General features: G+C 35.5%; 2 protein-coding genes across 3 annotated transcripts; one reads left to right on the plus strand and one right to left on the minus strand.

Moving 5' to 3' along the window:
• The first annotated feature begins 298 nt into the window (after positions 1-298).
• LOC140182231 (uncharacterized) lies at positions 299-5,424 on the plus strand. Its single transcript, XM_072228371.1, has 3 exons — positions 299-3,038; positions 3,584-3,921; positions 4,189-5,424. The coding sequence occupies exons 1-3, from the start codon at positions 299-301 to the stop codon at positions 5,422-5,424; spliced, it is 4,314 nt and encodes a 1,437-aa protein (XP_072084472.1).
• A 6,962-nt stretch (positions 5,425-12,386) lies between these two features.
• Positions 12,387-16,502, minus strand: LOC112779447 (uncharacterized). 2 transcript variants are annotated; one of them, XM_025823713.2, is made up of 9 exons: positions 16,264-16,502; positions 14,760-15,287; positions 14,516-14,581; positions 14,217-14,383; positions 13,958-14,114; positions 13,790-13,871; positions 13,327-13,685; positions 13,118-13,222; positions 12,387-12,917 (listed from the first exon to the last, which is right to left on the minus strand). In XM_025823713.2, the coding sequence occupies exons 1-9, from the start codon at positions 16,408-16,410 to the stop codon at positions 12,570-12,572; spliced, it is 1,959 nt and encodes a 652-aa protein (XP_025679498.1). In that variant the 5' UTR covers positions 16,411-16,502; the 3' UTR covers positions 12,387-12,569. The 2 variants fall into 2 exon arrangements, with proteins under 2 accessions (XP_025679498.1, XP_025679499.1); XM_025823714.2 differs by having other exon boundaries at positions 13,958-14,111; positions 16,264-16,500.
• Between the last annotated feature and the right edge of the window lie 847 nt (positions 16,503-17,349).

Genomic DNA, 17,349 nt, shown 5'->3' on the forward strand with positions numbered 1-17,349 from the left:
GTAAAATGTCTTTTCTAGACAGATCTTTTAGCTGAACTTAACACCATAACTGACTTAAGCATTGGAGTGTCTTTGCAGGTACACTCCACTCCCTTTTGTATTGCTCGTACCTTCACATCTACAACGAACATAAAGAACTCGGACTTTGAGGAGCGGACGCCTGACCTTGTAGCACATAGCTCGGCTAGTCTCGAGGAGTTGAAGCCGACCTATTTCCCAGGCAAGATCAATTGGCGCCCACCGTGGGGCCGAGGAAATCATATTTTTTCTTTTGGTCCCATCACCTCCATCTGCATCCATGGCTGACGTACCGCCTCCGTCACTGTCCGAACTCATGCGAATGGTAGCTGAGCTACAACAAGCTAATCAACGGATGGCTGACGAGAACCAAATAATGTCTGCTCAAATTGCTGAGCTAAATCATGCTCGGATCGAACACAATGATGCTCACCGCCAACAGGCGGAAGACGAGGAACATCAATCCCAACCGACTCATGTTTCGGAAACCGCTCAACATGAAGAGCAGCAGCCCGAAGACGAGAAAGAAGAATCCGAGGACCTTGTAGGCCCTTTTACAGAAGAAGTAATGAACTTCGAACTGCCGAAGAGGTTCACTCTGCCGTTGACCCTCACGCCTTATGATGGACTCGGAGATCCGAGGAAGTTCATAAAGAAATTCCGATCAATAATGATCGTTAATGGTGCATCAGATACAGTCTTATGTCGTTGTTTTCCGAATTATTTAGACGGTCATGCACTTGATTGGTTGTGTGCTTTGCCTGCAGGTTCTATTTCATGCTTTCATCAACTGGCGAAGTTATTTGAAGAACATTTCGCCGGATCTGCAATATACTTGCACGACTCCGATTACCTGAACACCATCAAGCAAGGACCAAACGAAAGCCTAAAGGACTATATGACTCGCTTTACCAAAGTCGCAATCAGCATACCAGATCTCCACCCCGAGGTCCATCTGCATGCAATTAAAAGCGGCCTCCGACCCGGGAAATTCCAGGAGACGATCGCAGTGGCAAAACCAAAGACTCTAGCAGAATTTCGAGAGAAAGCAAAAGGACAAATTGACATCGAGGAACTCAGACAAGCTCGGAAATCTGACAAGTCACACTTCCGCGAAGAAGATAAGAACTCAACCACTAAGAAAAGTTTTAAACTAACACCTCGATTTGATTCTTATACGCAGTTTAACACTAAAAGAGAAGACATAATCAAGGAGATCCTGAACTCCAAATTAATCAAGCCACCAAGAAAGGCCGGCACATACCAGGATGCAAAGCATGTAGACAGATCAAAGTACTGCGCTTTCCACCAAAAACACAGCCACAATACCGATGATTGTGTGGTCGCCAAAGATCTCTTAGAACGACTAGCAAGACAAGGCCACCTAGACAAATACATTGGGGGTCACATCCAAAAACGCGGCCCCAGTTCCACAATAAACGACCTCTCTGAACAACACCGAGGAAAAGAAAAGGCATCCTCAAACCAATATGAAAGACCACGAGGTATAATCAATTATATTTCAGGAGGATACGCAAGTGGGGGATACTCAAACTCGGCAAGGAAAAGGTCATTCAGAGAAATATGCTCAGTAGAAGGACCAAAGGAAGATGTAGCAATCAATAACCCACAACCAGAGGTCACCTTCACACAGGCCGACTTTAACTCCAACATACAAAATTTGGACGACCCTGTGGTAATCACCCTCCAGCTAGGGGATCTGTTAGTGAAAAAAGTACTCCTGGATCCCGGGAGCAGTGCCGATGTTCTGTTTTACTCAACATTTCAAAAGATGAAGCTCAGCGACAACATGCTACAGTCCACAGGAGGAGACTTAGTCGGATTCTCGGGAGAACGCGTTCCAATACTCGGATCAGTGTGGTTACAAACCACACTGGGTGAGCATCTTCTTTCAAAAACTAATGATATTCAATATCTAGTAGTTGACTGTTTCAGCCCATATAACCTTATCCTTGGCCGACCTTTTTTAAATAAGTTCGGCGCCATTGTCTCTACCGTCCATCTCTGTGTAAAGTTTCCATTGCAGGATGATCAGGTTGCAACAATCCATGGAGATCATAAAGAGGCCCGACAGTGTTATAACACCAGCATGAAGTTCCAAAACCGCTCAACACAACAAGTCAACAATGTCGAACTCAAGCAAAACGAAGACACACTAGCTGACCTCGACCCAAGAGCCGATTTTCTCGAGCGACCAAAACCATCCGATGACCTGCAAAAAGTGTATTTTAATAATGACCCTAACAAATTTACATATGTAGGTACATCAATCAACCCAGCTGAGTTACAGGCCATAAAAACGTTTTTACAAGAAAACGCTGAGCTTTTCGCCTGGAAACCTGCAGACATGCCCGGCATCGATCCACAAATCATCAGTCATAAGCTAGCAATAAACTCGGCAGTCCGACCAGTACAGCAGAAGAAACGAAAACTCGGCGAAGAAAAGAGGAGAGCATCCCTAGAAGAAACACAAAAACTCCTCAACGCTGAATTTATCAAAGAGATCAGATTCACTACATGGCTAGCCAATGTGGTAATGGTAAGGAAACAAAACGGTAAGTGGTGCATGTGCGTCGATTTCACCGATTTAAACAAGGCATGCCCAAAGGATTCTTACCCCCTACCATCCATAGACTCTTTAGTAGACAATGCATCAGGTTACGCTACTTTAAGTTTTATGGATGCGTATTCAGGGTATAATCAAATACTCATGCACCCCTCCGATAAAGATAAAACAGCTTTTATCACTGATTTCGGTAACTATTGTTATAAAGTTATGCCATTTGGATTAAAGAACGCAGGTGCAACTTATCAACGCCTTATGGATAAAGTGTTCGCCAAACAAATCGGCAAAAACATGGAAGTTTATGTCGATGATATGGTCGCCAAAACAAAAACCGGACATAATCACATCAACGACCTTACAGAAATATTCGGCCAAATCCGCCAGTACAACATGCGCCTCAACCCCGAGAAATGTGCCTTCGCCGTTCAAGGGGGTAAGTTTTTAGGTTTTTTACTAACGTGCAGGGGAATAGAGGCAAACCCAGACAAATGCCGAGCAGTGCTGGACATGGCCAGCCCCAAAACAGTAAAAGAAGTTCAGCGTCTCACAGGACGCCTTGCCGCACTTTCCAGATTTGTTCCCTGTTTAGCTTCAACTTCTATTCCCTTTTTCCAAACAATTAAAAAGAAAAACAGATTTGAATGGAACGACGATTGTGAGAAAGCATTTTCCAAATTAAAAACAACTTTCTCACAACCGCCAATTTTACAAAAACCCCTACAAGGGGAGGACTTATTTCTATATCTGTCAGTCACTGATTGGGCGATAAGCTCGGCCCTTGTATCAGAAAGAAACAAAGCGCAACATCCGAATACTTCGTCAGCAAAACCCTCCAACATGCCGAGCTCAATTACCCAAGGATTGAGAAGCTCGCACTGGCACTAATATTCTCGGCACGACGTCTCCGACCTTACTTCCAGAGCCACGTTATCTACGTCAGAACAGATCACCCACTAAGACAAGTGTTACACAAACCAGAAATCGCAGGACGACTCATAAAGTGGGCAGTCGAACTGTCTGAGTTCGATATCAGATACCAATCCAGAGGACCGATCAAGTCACAATTTTTAGCGGATTTCATCGCCGAGTTTACTACACCATCCGAAGAAGATCATGCAAAACAATGGATCTTATATGTCGACGGATCTTCCAATAATGGGGGCTGTGGAGCAGGAATACGTCTGGAAGCCGGGGACGGATTCATACTTGAACACTCAATACACTTCGCTTTCAAAGCCAGCAATAACCAATCCGAGTATGAAGCACTGCTCGCTGGACTCCGACTCTGTTTAGATCTCCAAATCTCGACGATCAAGGTATATTGTGATTCTTTGTTAGTAGTACAGCAGGTAAACGACCTTTTCCAGGTAAAAGATCTTCTACTCTCTAAATACCTGCTATTAGTCAAAAAATTATTAAAAAAATTTGTCAAATTTGAAATAGAACATATACCACGCGAACAAAATCAAAGGGCAGATATCTTATCAAAGCTCGGCAGCACACAATCCGAGTTATCCACACTGCAACAATTCACAATAACATCACCCACTGTTACTCTGACAAATGTGTTAAGTGTTACACAGGTAAAAGATTGGAGGGACGACTTTATATACTATTTACAAACAGGTAATATACCAGAAGGGGTCGAGAACGATAAAAAGTTCCGACGGCAAGCATCTTCCTTCACAATACTCAACAGAACATTATATCGACGTGGATATACTCGCCCCCTACTAAAATGCCTCAACAAGCCAGAAGCTGACATAGCATTAGCAGAAGCACATGAAGGAATCTGTGGCACACATACAGGAGCTCGGAGCCTAGCATCAAAAATCCTCCGAGCTGGATTCTTCTGGCCGTCGTTGAAACAGGACAGCCAACAAAAAATCAGGACATGCCAGAATTGCCAAAAACACGCACCACTGATACACATACCTGCCGAGCAAATGCATCATTCAGAAATCAGCTGGCCATTTAACCAATGGGGTTTGGATATACTCGGGCCGTTTCCTACGGCACCGGGCCAGGTAAAATTTCTTATTGTCGGCATTGATTATTTCTCCAAATGGGTGGAAGCCCAACCTTTAGCAAGAATAACATCTCAACAAATGATTTCTTTCGTTTGGAAAAACATTATTTGCCGATTTGGCATACCTCAACATATCACAACTGACAACGGTCGCCAGTTTGCCGACCAAAAGTTTCAATCTTTCTTGCAGAATCTCAAAATAAACCAACACTTCGCCTCCGTTGAACACCCTCAAACGAACGGACTAGCAGAGGCTGCAAATAAGGTCATCCTGCATGCACTAAAAAAGAAACTAGATGACGCCAAAGGACTCTGGGACGAACTAATTCCTGAAGTCCTTTGGGGATACAACACCACCCCACAAACATCAACAAAAGAAACGCCATTCAGACTGGTATATGGATCGGAAGCCATGATCCCCCTCGAGATCTCCCAGAACTCAATCCGAACTTACATGGACAACCAAGACGAAGCTCGGAAATCCGAGCTCGACATCATTGAAGAAATCAGAGACATCGCCGCCTTGAAGCAACGCGCGGCGCAGCAAGTAATTGCTCGACAGTACAACAAGTCGGTCAAAAGCAGATCATTCGTGAAAGGAGACTTAGTCCTCCGCAAGACCGAAACTGCTCGGAAACCACCAAAACATGGAAAGCTCGCAGCCAATTGGGACGGTCCATACCGAGTATCAAACGTACTCGGTCAAGGAGCGTACAAGCTAGAATCATTAGATGGTAAACTCATGCCTAGTACATGGAATGTGTCTTCCTTAAAGAAATTTTATAGTTAAAAGACAGGGACAGGCTTGTACTCTTTTTCCTACTACCAAGATTTTATCCCAAAGGGTTTTGCTTGGAGAGGTTTTAACGAGGCTAGCCTACCTGCACCTTTGTATTCAAAAGGTTCATAAAACTCCGAATATATAGGAGACAAATATTATCTTCTTTATCAAATAACTATACGACTAGTATTGTCGATCAAATATAACCCTATCAAACACAGCTCAGACAAAGCCCAATACATGTCTAAGCTACAACCTGCCATAATCAGATAACCACACCAACAAAAATAGCAATAAGCTCGGAACACTTTCCGGCAAACATCAAACAGCTTTTATAAAAAGCATCACATTCAAAATTCAAACAAGTCAAATTCAACAAAGTTCAAACAAAACTAACTAACTATCACATATGCAAAATAAATTCAAACATGTTTCTAACAGAACACATTAAACATTATCGGCTTCATCTTCTGCATCGCCATCATCTTCGATCAGTTGACCATCTCGAACTATTTTTCCAGGATCCATACCAGAAAGATCGGCATCTGGAACCAAAAACTTAACCTGCAACCTCGCCCTTTCAAAACCTTCAACAAAAGAATCTAATATCTCATCCGCCTTTTTCTTCTCCATCTCCTTAAATTGAGCAGTAACCTCAATCAAACGAGTTTGTATGTTCACCAGATCACTTTCCTTTTTCTTCAAATCTTCCACATCTCTAGAGTAACTTTCTTTAGTCTCCTTCAACAACTTCTCGGTCTCAGTCAAACGAGCTTGAAGCTCAGCAGCAACACTCTTACTCTTCACCAACTCCTCCTTCAAAACAGAAACCTCTCCTTTCTCTGCAGCAACCCTCTTATTTTTCAACTCTTGGCTACGCCCAAGACTTGCAAGACGAAGACCAACAACCTAAAGAAAGAAATAATACCAAAACTAATAAGAATCCAGAGGAAGAGCAAAGAAAAAACAAGTAAAATCATTACCTGCATATACTGCCCAATAGCCATGTCCCCGACTTCCTTTGCAAGAGTAACGTCAGCCGACGACTGACAATACTCGTCCACCACAGCCATATAGGGATACTCCTTTCCCCACACCGAAAATGCCTCACTTTGTTCCGAAATTTCATGAAGCCTTTTTTGATTGCCCATAAAAGCCTGTATCTCTTCAAGAGGAACCCCTATCTCCTTATCGTCAGAATCATCCGACAAATCAACAAGGTCGGATTTCTTTCTCTTCTTCGCAATCACCTTCCTCTGACCTTGACGAGGCTGCGTAACCTCGCCGACACCAGCAACTTTCTCAGCATTAGACGACGATACCTCCTTCTCCAGATTCTTATTCTTGAAACGCGTCCTCAAAGACGCAGCTGAAACACCAGGATATTTACCACCTGTGAAAACAACAAACACATCAGACATACGACAAGAAGCAATAAACACCTTATAAAAACCCTATGACTCACCCAAATAGGCTACCACAGCATCTTTATCCTCCTCCCACTTCAGAAGCTCATACATTGAAATTAAGTCTCCCCGACCGATATTTTCAACAAGAAACTCAATCACACAAATGTTCCTCGGGGAGATAACCTCAGGACCGAGTATATTCTGAGGTTCCGAGCACCAATACAATGGGAACTTCTCAGCCAGATTTTCATCCACAAAAAACGGAAAATCTTTTTCCAAAGCCCTAACCTTTAAATACATCTCTTTAAAATCTTTAAAAGAGGATTTGTACAATTTGAAAATGCCAAAACCAGGGGTGCTATTGAAGTTTATCCAACCACCTTTCCACACCCCTTTGGCTTGAAATAAAGAAAAGAAAAGGTCAACAGACGGCACCACTTCCAGAAACTCCATTAAAATTTCAAACGAACGGAGAAACGCCCACCCATTGGGATGAAGCTGCGACGGAGCACAGTTTAACTGCCTCAAGACCTGACATTCGAAATCAGTGAAAGGTAATCTAACTCTCAACTCCTCAAGAACACAGCTGTGCATATAGAAAAATTCAAAGCCTCTGCCCCGGTGATAAACCCTATCATTAACACTACAGGGCAGCAACTCAACCCCAACCCCAGAATTCTGCCTCACCACCCTACTAGCATCTACTTCCTTAACAGCAGCTTCATCACAGAACAATGACACCCGAGACCTCACGTCATCCCCCACCCAGTCATAAGACCAGTCTATTTCACCTTTCTTCTCCTTCTCAAACCCCATTAGAAACAGTAAACAAACATGCAACCAAGAAATACAAAGAGTTGAGAGAAGAAACGAATTAGAAGAACACAAACATGACCATACCTCTCTTGCTCATTCTCCAGACAAGAAGCAGAAAACCAAAAATGCCCAAAATTCCAATCAGCAAAAACAATTAATCACAACCAAAAAACGTTCCAAATATCAAAACTCCCTCAGTCACATCAAACGACGAAAGGAGCATTGGAAAACATCAAAACATTAATGAAGCACCCACTCCTTCTCTCTCCTGAACAAAAAACACGCACAATTTTCCACGTGGCGCAAACGGGAAGTTACTTTAATGAAGTACGTTGAACTGGGGGCTCACTCAGTAACCCACCTAACCGAGTTATAACTCATTACAAAAGCTCAACCTGCTTCATTAAAAAACTTTCCTCAGGCTAAGCTTGGGGGCTGTGATATGGTCACCATTAATACAAGCTATAACTCGGCCTCATAACCGTTACTGACCATCACCATAACTCGCCATTTTGCCGTTATTGCTCGGCCCTTATGAGCTATAACTCGGTGGCGTTAATATTACCATAACCGACGTCCCAAACGGAAAGATAAAATCGGTTACGAAACCGATTTTATTACCTACAATGTAACGGACGAACATATTTCTATAAAAGGAAGGTAAAATGTCTTTTCTAGACAGATCTTTTAGCTGAACTTAACACCATAACTGACTTAAGCATTGGAGTGTCTTTGCAGGTACACTCCATTCCCTTTTGTATTGCTCGTACCTTCACATCTACAACGAACATAAAGAACTCGGACTTTGAGGAGCGGACGCCTGACCTTGTAGCACATAGCTCGGCTAGTCTCGAGGAGTTGAAGCCGACCTATTTCCCAGGCAAGATCAACTACTATTATCATTTTCTTTATCCTCATCATTATCACTTCTATCTCTATTATTTTTGTTGTGTAACCATACTTTATCACTATCTCCTCTACCTCATCATCACTAATACAAATATCATCAACAATAATGTTATTTCATGTCATTTCTTGTTCGATGTTATTTTTTTCTTTAAAAAATTTTTGTACTGCAATTACTTTTTTTTTCATGCAATATCATTTTTAACAATGGCCTTTCTCCACTTAACCACCACCGACGATTTTTTTTTTAAAATAAACTTATTAATTATATGTGGAAAATTATTACAAATAAAATCCCAACAAAGCTAATTTTTGTTGCTATTTAACGAATTTTTTAATAGAAGAATCGTATTGCCCTAAAATAAAAAAGGTTGATGGCCGAAGTTTTCTTCTTCTTTTTTTTGGGACAAGGGGCGCCTTATCCATTGTTAAAATAGACAAGGGTCGAGTTGGGTCTTTACTCGTATGTTTATGAAACATGGTTAGGATTAAGTTTTAGAAAAATTTTAAATTCCTAGGTAGAGTTAAAATAGAATTTAAATCCTACCCTACTCTACTCATTGACAGTTCTAAAAGTGTTGTATTGTTGGTAATGTGGGTGATGGCAATGGCGATGAGAAGGGATAGTGGCGGTACCTACAGTTAGCAATGATAAAAAACTAACCCAACCTGAATTCTAGTTTGAACTTAAAGTATATTTTATCGAGACAGTTTGTTTTTGTCATTTTTATTCGATGTGATTTTGGATTGTGTTCGGGTCATACTTCAAGTTGATTTGATTCAACTTGAAATTGTATTTTATAATAAAAAATATATTTTAGAATAGAGTAAGTAATGAGATATATTTTTATGCTTTAATTAATATTTTTTATATTATATGATATTATTTTTATTTTAAAATAATTTATATTTTTATAAATACAATATAATATTGTTAAATTTAATTTTTTAAAAAAATTTTATTTAAATTTTTATACCGAAGTGATTCAATTTAATCTAATTTATTTTAAATTAATTTATGGTTGAATCCGAATCTAATTAAAGTTGACTCAACACTACTCATATGCAACGCCAAATAGTTGTAAGGGAAGAAGTACGTTTAAACTTCTTGAAAGCTTCAACTTTTGGTTTGGCAAAATTTTTTTCTCATGAACGCAGAAGTGATTTTGCTACCAAAACCAGGTTTACAAGAAGCAACTATTTGTAGCTTCTGCGTTTTTCTAACGAGCTTTTAGCCATGGATACTAATCATTTATTTACCTTTTACCAATCTTATCCTTTATGTATGTTATTGTATTATTTATACAATTCTTGTTATTTCTATTTATATAAACTCTATTTTTTTATTATTTATTATTTTTATTTTTTTCAATTGTTTGTTTGACATTATACACTTTTATAATTGTGATTTTTGTGTATTATGTTTGTTATTATCTTTTTATAATATGATTTATTAATTCTATTAGGTAAAATAAATTAAACAAAAAATTAACTGTAAATAATAATAATAGTAAGAAATTATAATATACTAAAAAAATACTAAAAATACTAAAAATATACTATATAAAAAGATTATCAAGAACTTTTATATTATTTTTATTTTTATTTAAAAATATATTTTATCTATTTTTATATGTTATTTTTATTTTAGGAAGTAAATATTAATTTTATTATAAAATTAACTAATAAGATCTATTTAAATATCTAAATTAAAATAATAGAATAATATAAAAAAATTATTTAGATTGATGTCCATTTTAGTAATTTTTTATTTAAAAGTGATTTTGACTCGTGCAAGCCAAACAACATTTATTTTACTATAATCAATTTTGATACAAAAATTACCAAACATAAATCACTTTAACACAAACTTACTTTTTATTAAAATCAAGTTTGCAAAATCAATTTTATGCAAACTCCAGTTTGCAAACTGTATTCCAAACACACACGTAGTAGTGAGTTGGTTGAGAAAAAGATAAGAGATATATTAGACCATTAAAATAGGTTAAATTTATTTGATTAGTCTATTTATTCGTTTAAACGAATAGATTTTACTCTAAAATTAAGTCTGTTTAAATTTTAGATTAAAGCCGAAAAAATTACGGGTTAAACAAGCTAGTTTATGGGTTAAATGGATGGTCTGATTATTTTTTTTCATTTTTTTAAAAATAATATTTTTAACCAATATTTCTTTGATCTGACCCAAAAATTCGATCTATCAACTGAAAAAAATACTGTTTGTTTCAAATTTTTAATCTAAAAATAATATTTTTTTATCAAAATATTTTTTGAAAAAATAAAATAAAATAGTAAACGGCCAACCTGTTTAACCAATTGGAATGATCTTAAACAATTTGAATTAAAAAATTATGGTCTATAAATAAAGTAAATTTAAATGGACTAAATCTAAATGGGTAGGGCTGACTTGTTTAATAGTTCTAAGATATAAGATAAAATTATCTATCAAAATATTAAAACGTCAATAATTTAATAATTTAATAGATTTAAATGGTAGAAATAAAAGTAAAACATATCCCAAACTTTAATAGTAAAACTGAAATAAATTTGCCATTCAGAATAATTTTAAAACTTGTGACAAATAAACTAGAGTTTATTTGAAGAAAACTTAATTGTTAATATTATTAACATACAATTGGATAAAATAAGAACATATTTATGATTTATTTTTGTTTTTCTCGAATCCTTGTGTATTATTCTTCTTCATCCAATAGAATTTCACTTTTCTATTTTTATTTAAAAATAATTGTATATTATTAGATCATTTATATATAAGTGCATGATGAGGCCTATATATTATTATAATGATTACAATAATTATATAATTTTAACAATACTTAAAACTGTTGCTAAATTAAAATAATATTTTTTTAATATTTGAAAATATTTTTTAATTAAAAATTTACAAAAATATATAAAAAAAGTTGCCAACATTACATAATCACCACAACTACTGAAATAACAGTCATTATAAAGAGAAAATATTCAATTTGGTTCTTAAAGTTATACTCAAACTTCAATTTACTCCTTAAAATTGAAGTAAAAACCATCCAAAAACTAACGTGATTAAAATTTAAAAAATTTAAGGACTAAATTAAAACAATTAAAATTTTAAAAACTAAATTAAAACTTGAATATAATTTCAAGAACCAAATAGAATATTTTCTCCACTATAAACTTCACCCTATATATATATAACTGCTTTGTGACATTTTCGATTAGGGTAGTAGTAAAACTAAATTTTTAAGATAAGCATAGAAATAACAAATGTAGCGTATAACTTATTAAGTAGTGTATAAAACTTATAGTATAATATATTAATTATAATATTTAATACAAAAATAAGATTTTTTTTTTTTTTTTATATTTCACGTTATCTTCTATTCTAACGCGGATTAAGAACTAATTTGCTATAAATCTAAACTAAGCATCTGTCAACCGCCAATGATTCAAAAGAATTATATGGATAAGAAATTAATTACTTGCTCTCCTTTTGTCGATCCTTCAAATTGGTTCCAATCCAGTCAAGGATAGTTTAATAATAACAACAATTTCAATTATCCAAACTTTAGACCATTATTAGGTACCTATCTTGTCAATACCCATTCTACAACAAAAAAATCTTGTAATATACGAATGAAATTTAATTTAATCTTCCGAACGTGTATAGTATACTTGTATCTTGTATGTGTTATGAATTACTCTAAATTCTTTAGTTATAAAAATTAAAAACAGATATACTAGTTATCATGTCATAAATTATCTTTCCTAAAAACTTAGGCAATTAAGTAGTAATACATGAATACTTTTATATCTAATATATGGTGGCAAGAAATTAAAAAGACTTGCTCATTACTAAAAAAATGTGAATAAAACATCTACACAAATAATGGTTGATCACATAAACTCAATAAACCATAGAAGTACAAAGGAATAATAATTATTTCTAAAATTTACATCACATGAACCTTATTAGTTACCCTCCTCATCATTAATCACTAATTTTCAAGCATTGTTGCCACTACTAGCAGGCCCTCCAAGTGTCAAAGCCAATCCTTGAAGATCACTCCTCATTTTATTATTATTATTATTATGGTCTCTGGATAATGATCCATTATTAGTGCCTCTCATTATTGGAAATGGTCTAGTAGCTATTAGATCTTGCCTACCATTATAACTCTCTACATGCGAACTATTATTATTATTATTATTATTATTATTATTGTTAGCTACCTGCTTGGAATAATGCCTCAAAATCTCTACTTGGTTTGTGTTCATCAATGTTTGATGATGAGGTGAAGAAAATGAACATGGTAAAGAACAATTTGGCTCAGCACTGCTTGTTCCTGCTCCCTGATAACAATTTTCAAATACATTTGTTAGGGAACCACAACAAAAAATAGGTTTAAAGTTTGATATTTTTATGAAATAAATAAATATTTTAAAACATTTATAATGATGAGGATAAAAAACTAGTACACCAAAAGTAATAAGAGACTCAAGATATTTAAAGCATTAAAATGTGAGAATGTAAGCAGAGTTGAGAAGCTAACAGGTGCAAACAACACTCCTCTGAAAATTCTTCCATTCACGGTTGCAGTCATGAGCAACCCCGAATCGAAGGCTCCGTCGACCTTCCCTCGAACTTCAGCGCCAATCTAGGATTGAAAAGAAAGGACTAAAACTCTAAGTAACATGAAACAGGATAAGGAAATTTTGTTAGCATAGTTGAATTCTGAAATTTTGAAAGCAAAAGATCTACCAGATGCTGAACGTGTCCTCGCGCTACCGGCTTCTGATCTGCGGCTGCTTGTTTCTGTTGATGATCTAGGAGATGAAGATCTGGTGGTTGTGGACTTCTTTGTGTGACATTGTTTAAACTCAAAGATTTCTTATTACTCAAGCCATTTTCATTGCTTGGAATTCTATTGATATGTTTGAACAAATGATACCGTTGCGAATCCATGACGGATGCATTCACCTTTTGACCTGGGGTCTGTTCTTGATCGGACTGAGATGGCGAAGAATGCTGCGAATGCGAAAGAGAATGCTCTTCTTGCTCTGAGTCAACATCCCACACCTTCGCAGCCGCAATTCTTCTTCTCTTCTGTTGCAAAATACCTGCATCGAATCGCATCTTGGGTCAATAATTAGTCCTTGAATGATGAAATGTCCTTTTTCTCACAAAATGTGATCTTAAAAAACAAGTCTTAACTTAACCCCACCTGAATCAAACTGATAAGGCTGCGCTTTCTCCGAAACTAGTTCGTAACCCCATTTTCCTAGTCCTTCTGTTGGTGGCATATTCTGCTTCGAAAAAACATTGGTTAGTACAAAATTTTGTAAGAGAAATAAAACTATTACATGAACAAGTACATAACGAGATTCTGTACCAAGTTGTTATCTGCTTCTGGAATAGTCCTCTTTTCTTGATTCCAGTAAGTTCCAAAAACTTTGCACATCGAAATGTTATGGCGTCCGATCGGATGCTCCCCTCCAAGCTGCAATACTAACAATTCATTTAGAGGACGTTCGTCTTCTCCACACCTGCTATAAGATCATATTAACCAAAGGATATAGAAAGTGAAGTGTAAAATTTGTCATGTTTATAAAGTAGGATAGGGTTAGTTAATTAGTTCACAAGGAAACTACCCGCCAAACATGGCAATGTCCATGTCCATGACAATGGCCGTATGAGAAAACCGCCCTTGCGGCTGTTGACCACCAGCATCGAGTTGAGTCCACGAACAAGTGCAGATATCAAAGACCCAAATGTCATTATAATAACGGTTATCTCCTACTCCTCCAATGATGTACACCTATAAAGTATGTAGTGTTCATTTGCTTAGTTAAGAGTATCATACATTTATTAATAAGTCTTGATGAAAATGGAAATATTCATAACTAAATATTTTAAAGAAAGAAAGAAAAAAGGATGTAGAAGAACTTACCTTGGTACCGATATTCACGGCGGCATGACCAGCCCTTACTCCTGGTGAAGAACCTTGAATTTTCAACTAGAATTGAATTGCAAATTTAAGGAAAAACCATTAAGACCCATGAAGTTGAAAAACATGAATTGCAATTTTGTATAATATAAAGATATTGCATCCTAAAAATATTGCTAAATACTAAATGACACACAAATTTGATATTTACACTCTGTTGGAATTCATTTAGTAGTTAGGAGGATACCTTTGACCAAGTCATTGTTTCCATATCAAGCATACTAAGATCCCCATGATAGTGATCGCCGCAATCTCCGCCATACACAACAAGCTTGTTGCCTATTGCAAGAGTTGTGTGACTATCCCTGGGGACAGGGAATTCGCCTTTCAACAAAGGCGAACTCCATTTCATTGTTCTAAGGTCTAGAATGTGCAAATCATTCAAGTAGTTTGCCTCGCCTTCACCGCTACCACCAAAGATAACTATCCTCTTGTCACCAACAAGAGTGGCAGTGTGACTCTCCCTCGGCGAAGGAGGAGTCCCATGACACATTGGCCGAATCCACTCTTTCGTGACAAGGTCGAGGATGTGAGTGTCATTTACCTTCTTGAAGCCATCTGTGCCACCAAACACAATCATCTTGTTCCCAACAAGAACAGCACTGTGGCTATCTCTAGGTCCCGGCTTTTCGCCTGTGGTGGCGAGCTTGCTCCAGGCCATTTTCTCGAGGTCTAAACACACAACATCGCTGAAATGCAGCCCCCCACAACAGCCCTGAAAATGTGTCAAAACATACCATAATTATAATCATTTCTAAACATAAACTTTTCAACAACGGTTAGTAAGCCTTCAAGGCAGTGTAACCAAAGTACAAGACTTGAATCATATCAAGTATTGATCAAATAAACAGAATGGAAATTAGAAATTTAGAATAATATTCATGCATTTTCTTAATAAGAGTTATTTCTTTCAGTTAATCAAGTAATTCTTAACATGATAAAATTAGAGATTCTGCAATTTATACTTGAAACTAATTAACCATCAAGAGACACCTAATTAAGAAAGTAATTACCTAAGATAAAATAACTTTACTAACATTAAACTGATAAAATAAGAGTTTTCGAATAATTAAAAACTAAGCTAAAACTGACTTTAAGAAGGTTAATCTTGCTTAAAATGATAAAATGGGAGTTTTGCAATAATTAAAACTAATCAACATGAAACAAGAGTGAAGAGACATCAAAGTAATTAATTAAGATAGATATTCCTCAGAACTTTTTTCACCCAAAAAAGAAAAAAAAAAAGAAATAAGAAAATGAAGTTCTCAGATTTCAAAGGAATGGAAGAATGTTTCTATTCAAGTGCATGTTCTGGAAGTTTTGAAGCATAACACAAGGAGAGAAGAAGAGCAAGAACAACAACAAAAAAATGTGATTTTTTCTATATTAAGAAAGCAGAAAGATGATTGTCAAAAAAACAAGCATTGTCCCCACTAATTACAGAAAGAAATAAATAAAACATAGGTGATGAGATGAATGAGGGAAAAAACTAAAATTCAGAGAAGAAAGTGTGTTTGGTTATTAGCCAAAGATAGCGAATAAAAAAAAATTAAAATAAACAAAGATTGAAAAGCAGAACTTGAGACAAGTTTAACTAAGTAATAGTACTACTTAAGATTATGAAAACTTTTCAGACATCATTAAATGACACAAAAGCACTTTCTCAGTAGTAATTAGTAATAAAATAATACCCCAAAGATATACATAAGGGAATTGGAGAAGCAAGCAGAGTGACCCCATCTTTGAGAAGGATTGAAACCCAAAACCTTTGGATACAACCACATTGCTCCTTTCTTCTTCTTTGCTTCACTTTCAGCTACCATTGCCAAAGACCCCATTATCTCTTTCTTTCTCTATCTATCTGTTTCTCCTTCTTTAATAATAAGTAGTAAGTGGTAGTAGTAGTAGTTAGTGTTATTTATTGAGTTGACAAGGATGAATAAGAAATGGAGAGAAAGAAAAAGATGAAGAAGTAGATGGACCCAAATGATGTATCAACTATCAATATCAATGTCAGTAAGCTAAGACATGAAAAGATGGCCTCTTTCAATTCCAAATCACTCCCAACTAACACACATACATATACATATATCTATACATACATATAAGTACACACATACTTACATGATTCTTGTCATTCTGAAAAAAAACACTTAAGACATTACTTTATTTTTTATTTTATTTTTTGTAATTCATGCAATTATGGTTATTTTAATAAAGATATTTTTATATAAAATTTATATTATAAACTATTAGATAGTTCAATTAAATATATTTAATAAAATATACCAAATTATTTAATAATTTATAATATAATTTTTACAGAAAAATATCTTCGTAAAAATAGTCACTTCATCAAATTAATTTCTTGTGAATTGGAATATTATTGTATTTTTATATATGACAATGAAACGGGATATTAAGATATGATATGATATGATGTTAATGTATATTACAACAGCAGTGATAGTGGTTATATAATTTTAAAAATATTTATAATTTCAAAAATTAAAATTAAAAAAACTTATAAAAATATAAAAAATAATGTGATTTTAATTTTAGAAATATTGTTTTAGTATTTTCAAAATTTTATATCTAACATAATTATTGTAATAATGGTTACTACAAATTCCACTAATATATATATTAAAAAATATTAATAATTTTTTTTATTTCCAGAAGTGTATTAAAATATTGCATTGCATATGTTTTTCTTTCTTTTTTTTTTAAATCTAAGTACAATTAAATGTATTTATGTTCTAACCAAATGAAAGTAT

This window comes from Arachis hypogaea, chromosome 19, assembly GCF_003086295.3.
Source record: "Arachis hypogaea cultivar Tifrunner chromosome 19, arahy.Tifrunner.gnm2.J5K5, whole genome shotgun sequence".
Classification (NCBI taxonomy): Eukaryota; Viridiplantae; Streptophyta; class Magnoliopsida; order Fabales; family Fabaceae; genus Arachis; species Arachis hypogaea.

What these genes read in the sequence shown, in the direction of transcription:
- LOC140182231 (XM_072228371.1), top strand. Translation starts at nt 299, where the DNA reads ATGGCTGACGTACCGCCTCCGTCACTGTCCGAACTCATGCGAATGGTA. An exon ending in TGCCTTCGCCGTTCAAGGGG is followed by an intron (nt 3,039 to 3,583) that starts GTAAGTTTTTAG and finishes TACACAAACCAG; the next exon opens with AAATCGCAGGACGACTCATA. An exon ending in TCCAAATCTCGACGATCAAG is followed by an intron (nt 3,922 to 4,188) that starts GTATATTGTGAT and finishes AGTGTTACACAG; the next exon opens with GTAAAAGATTGGAGGGACGA.
- LOC112779447 (XM_025823713.2), bottom strand. Translation starts at nt 16,410, where the DNA reads ATGGGGTCTTTGGCAATGGTAGCTGAAAGTGAAGCAAAGAAGAAGAAA. An exon ending in GACATTGCCATGTTTGGCGG is followed by an intron (nt 14,115 to 14,216) that starts GTAGTTTCCTTG and finishes ATGATCTTATAG; the next exon opens with CAGGTGTGGAGAAGACGAAC. An exon ending in GAGGAGTGTTGTTTGCACCT is followed by an intron (nt 12,918 to 13,117) that starts GTTAGCTTCTCA and finishes AATTGTTATCAG; the next exon opens with GGAGCAGGAACAAGCAGTGC.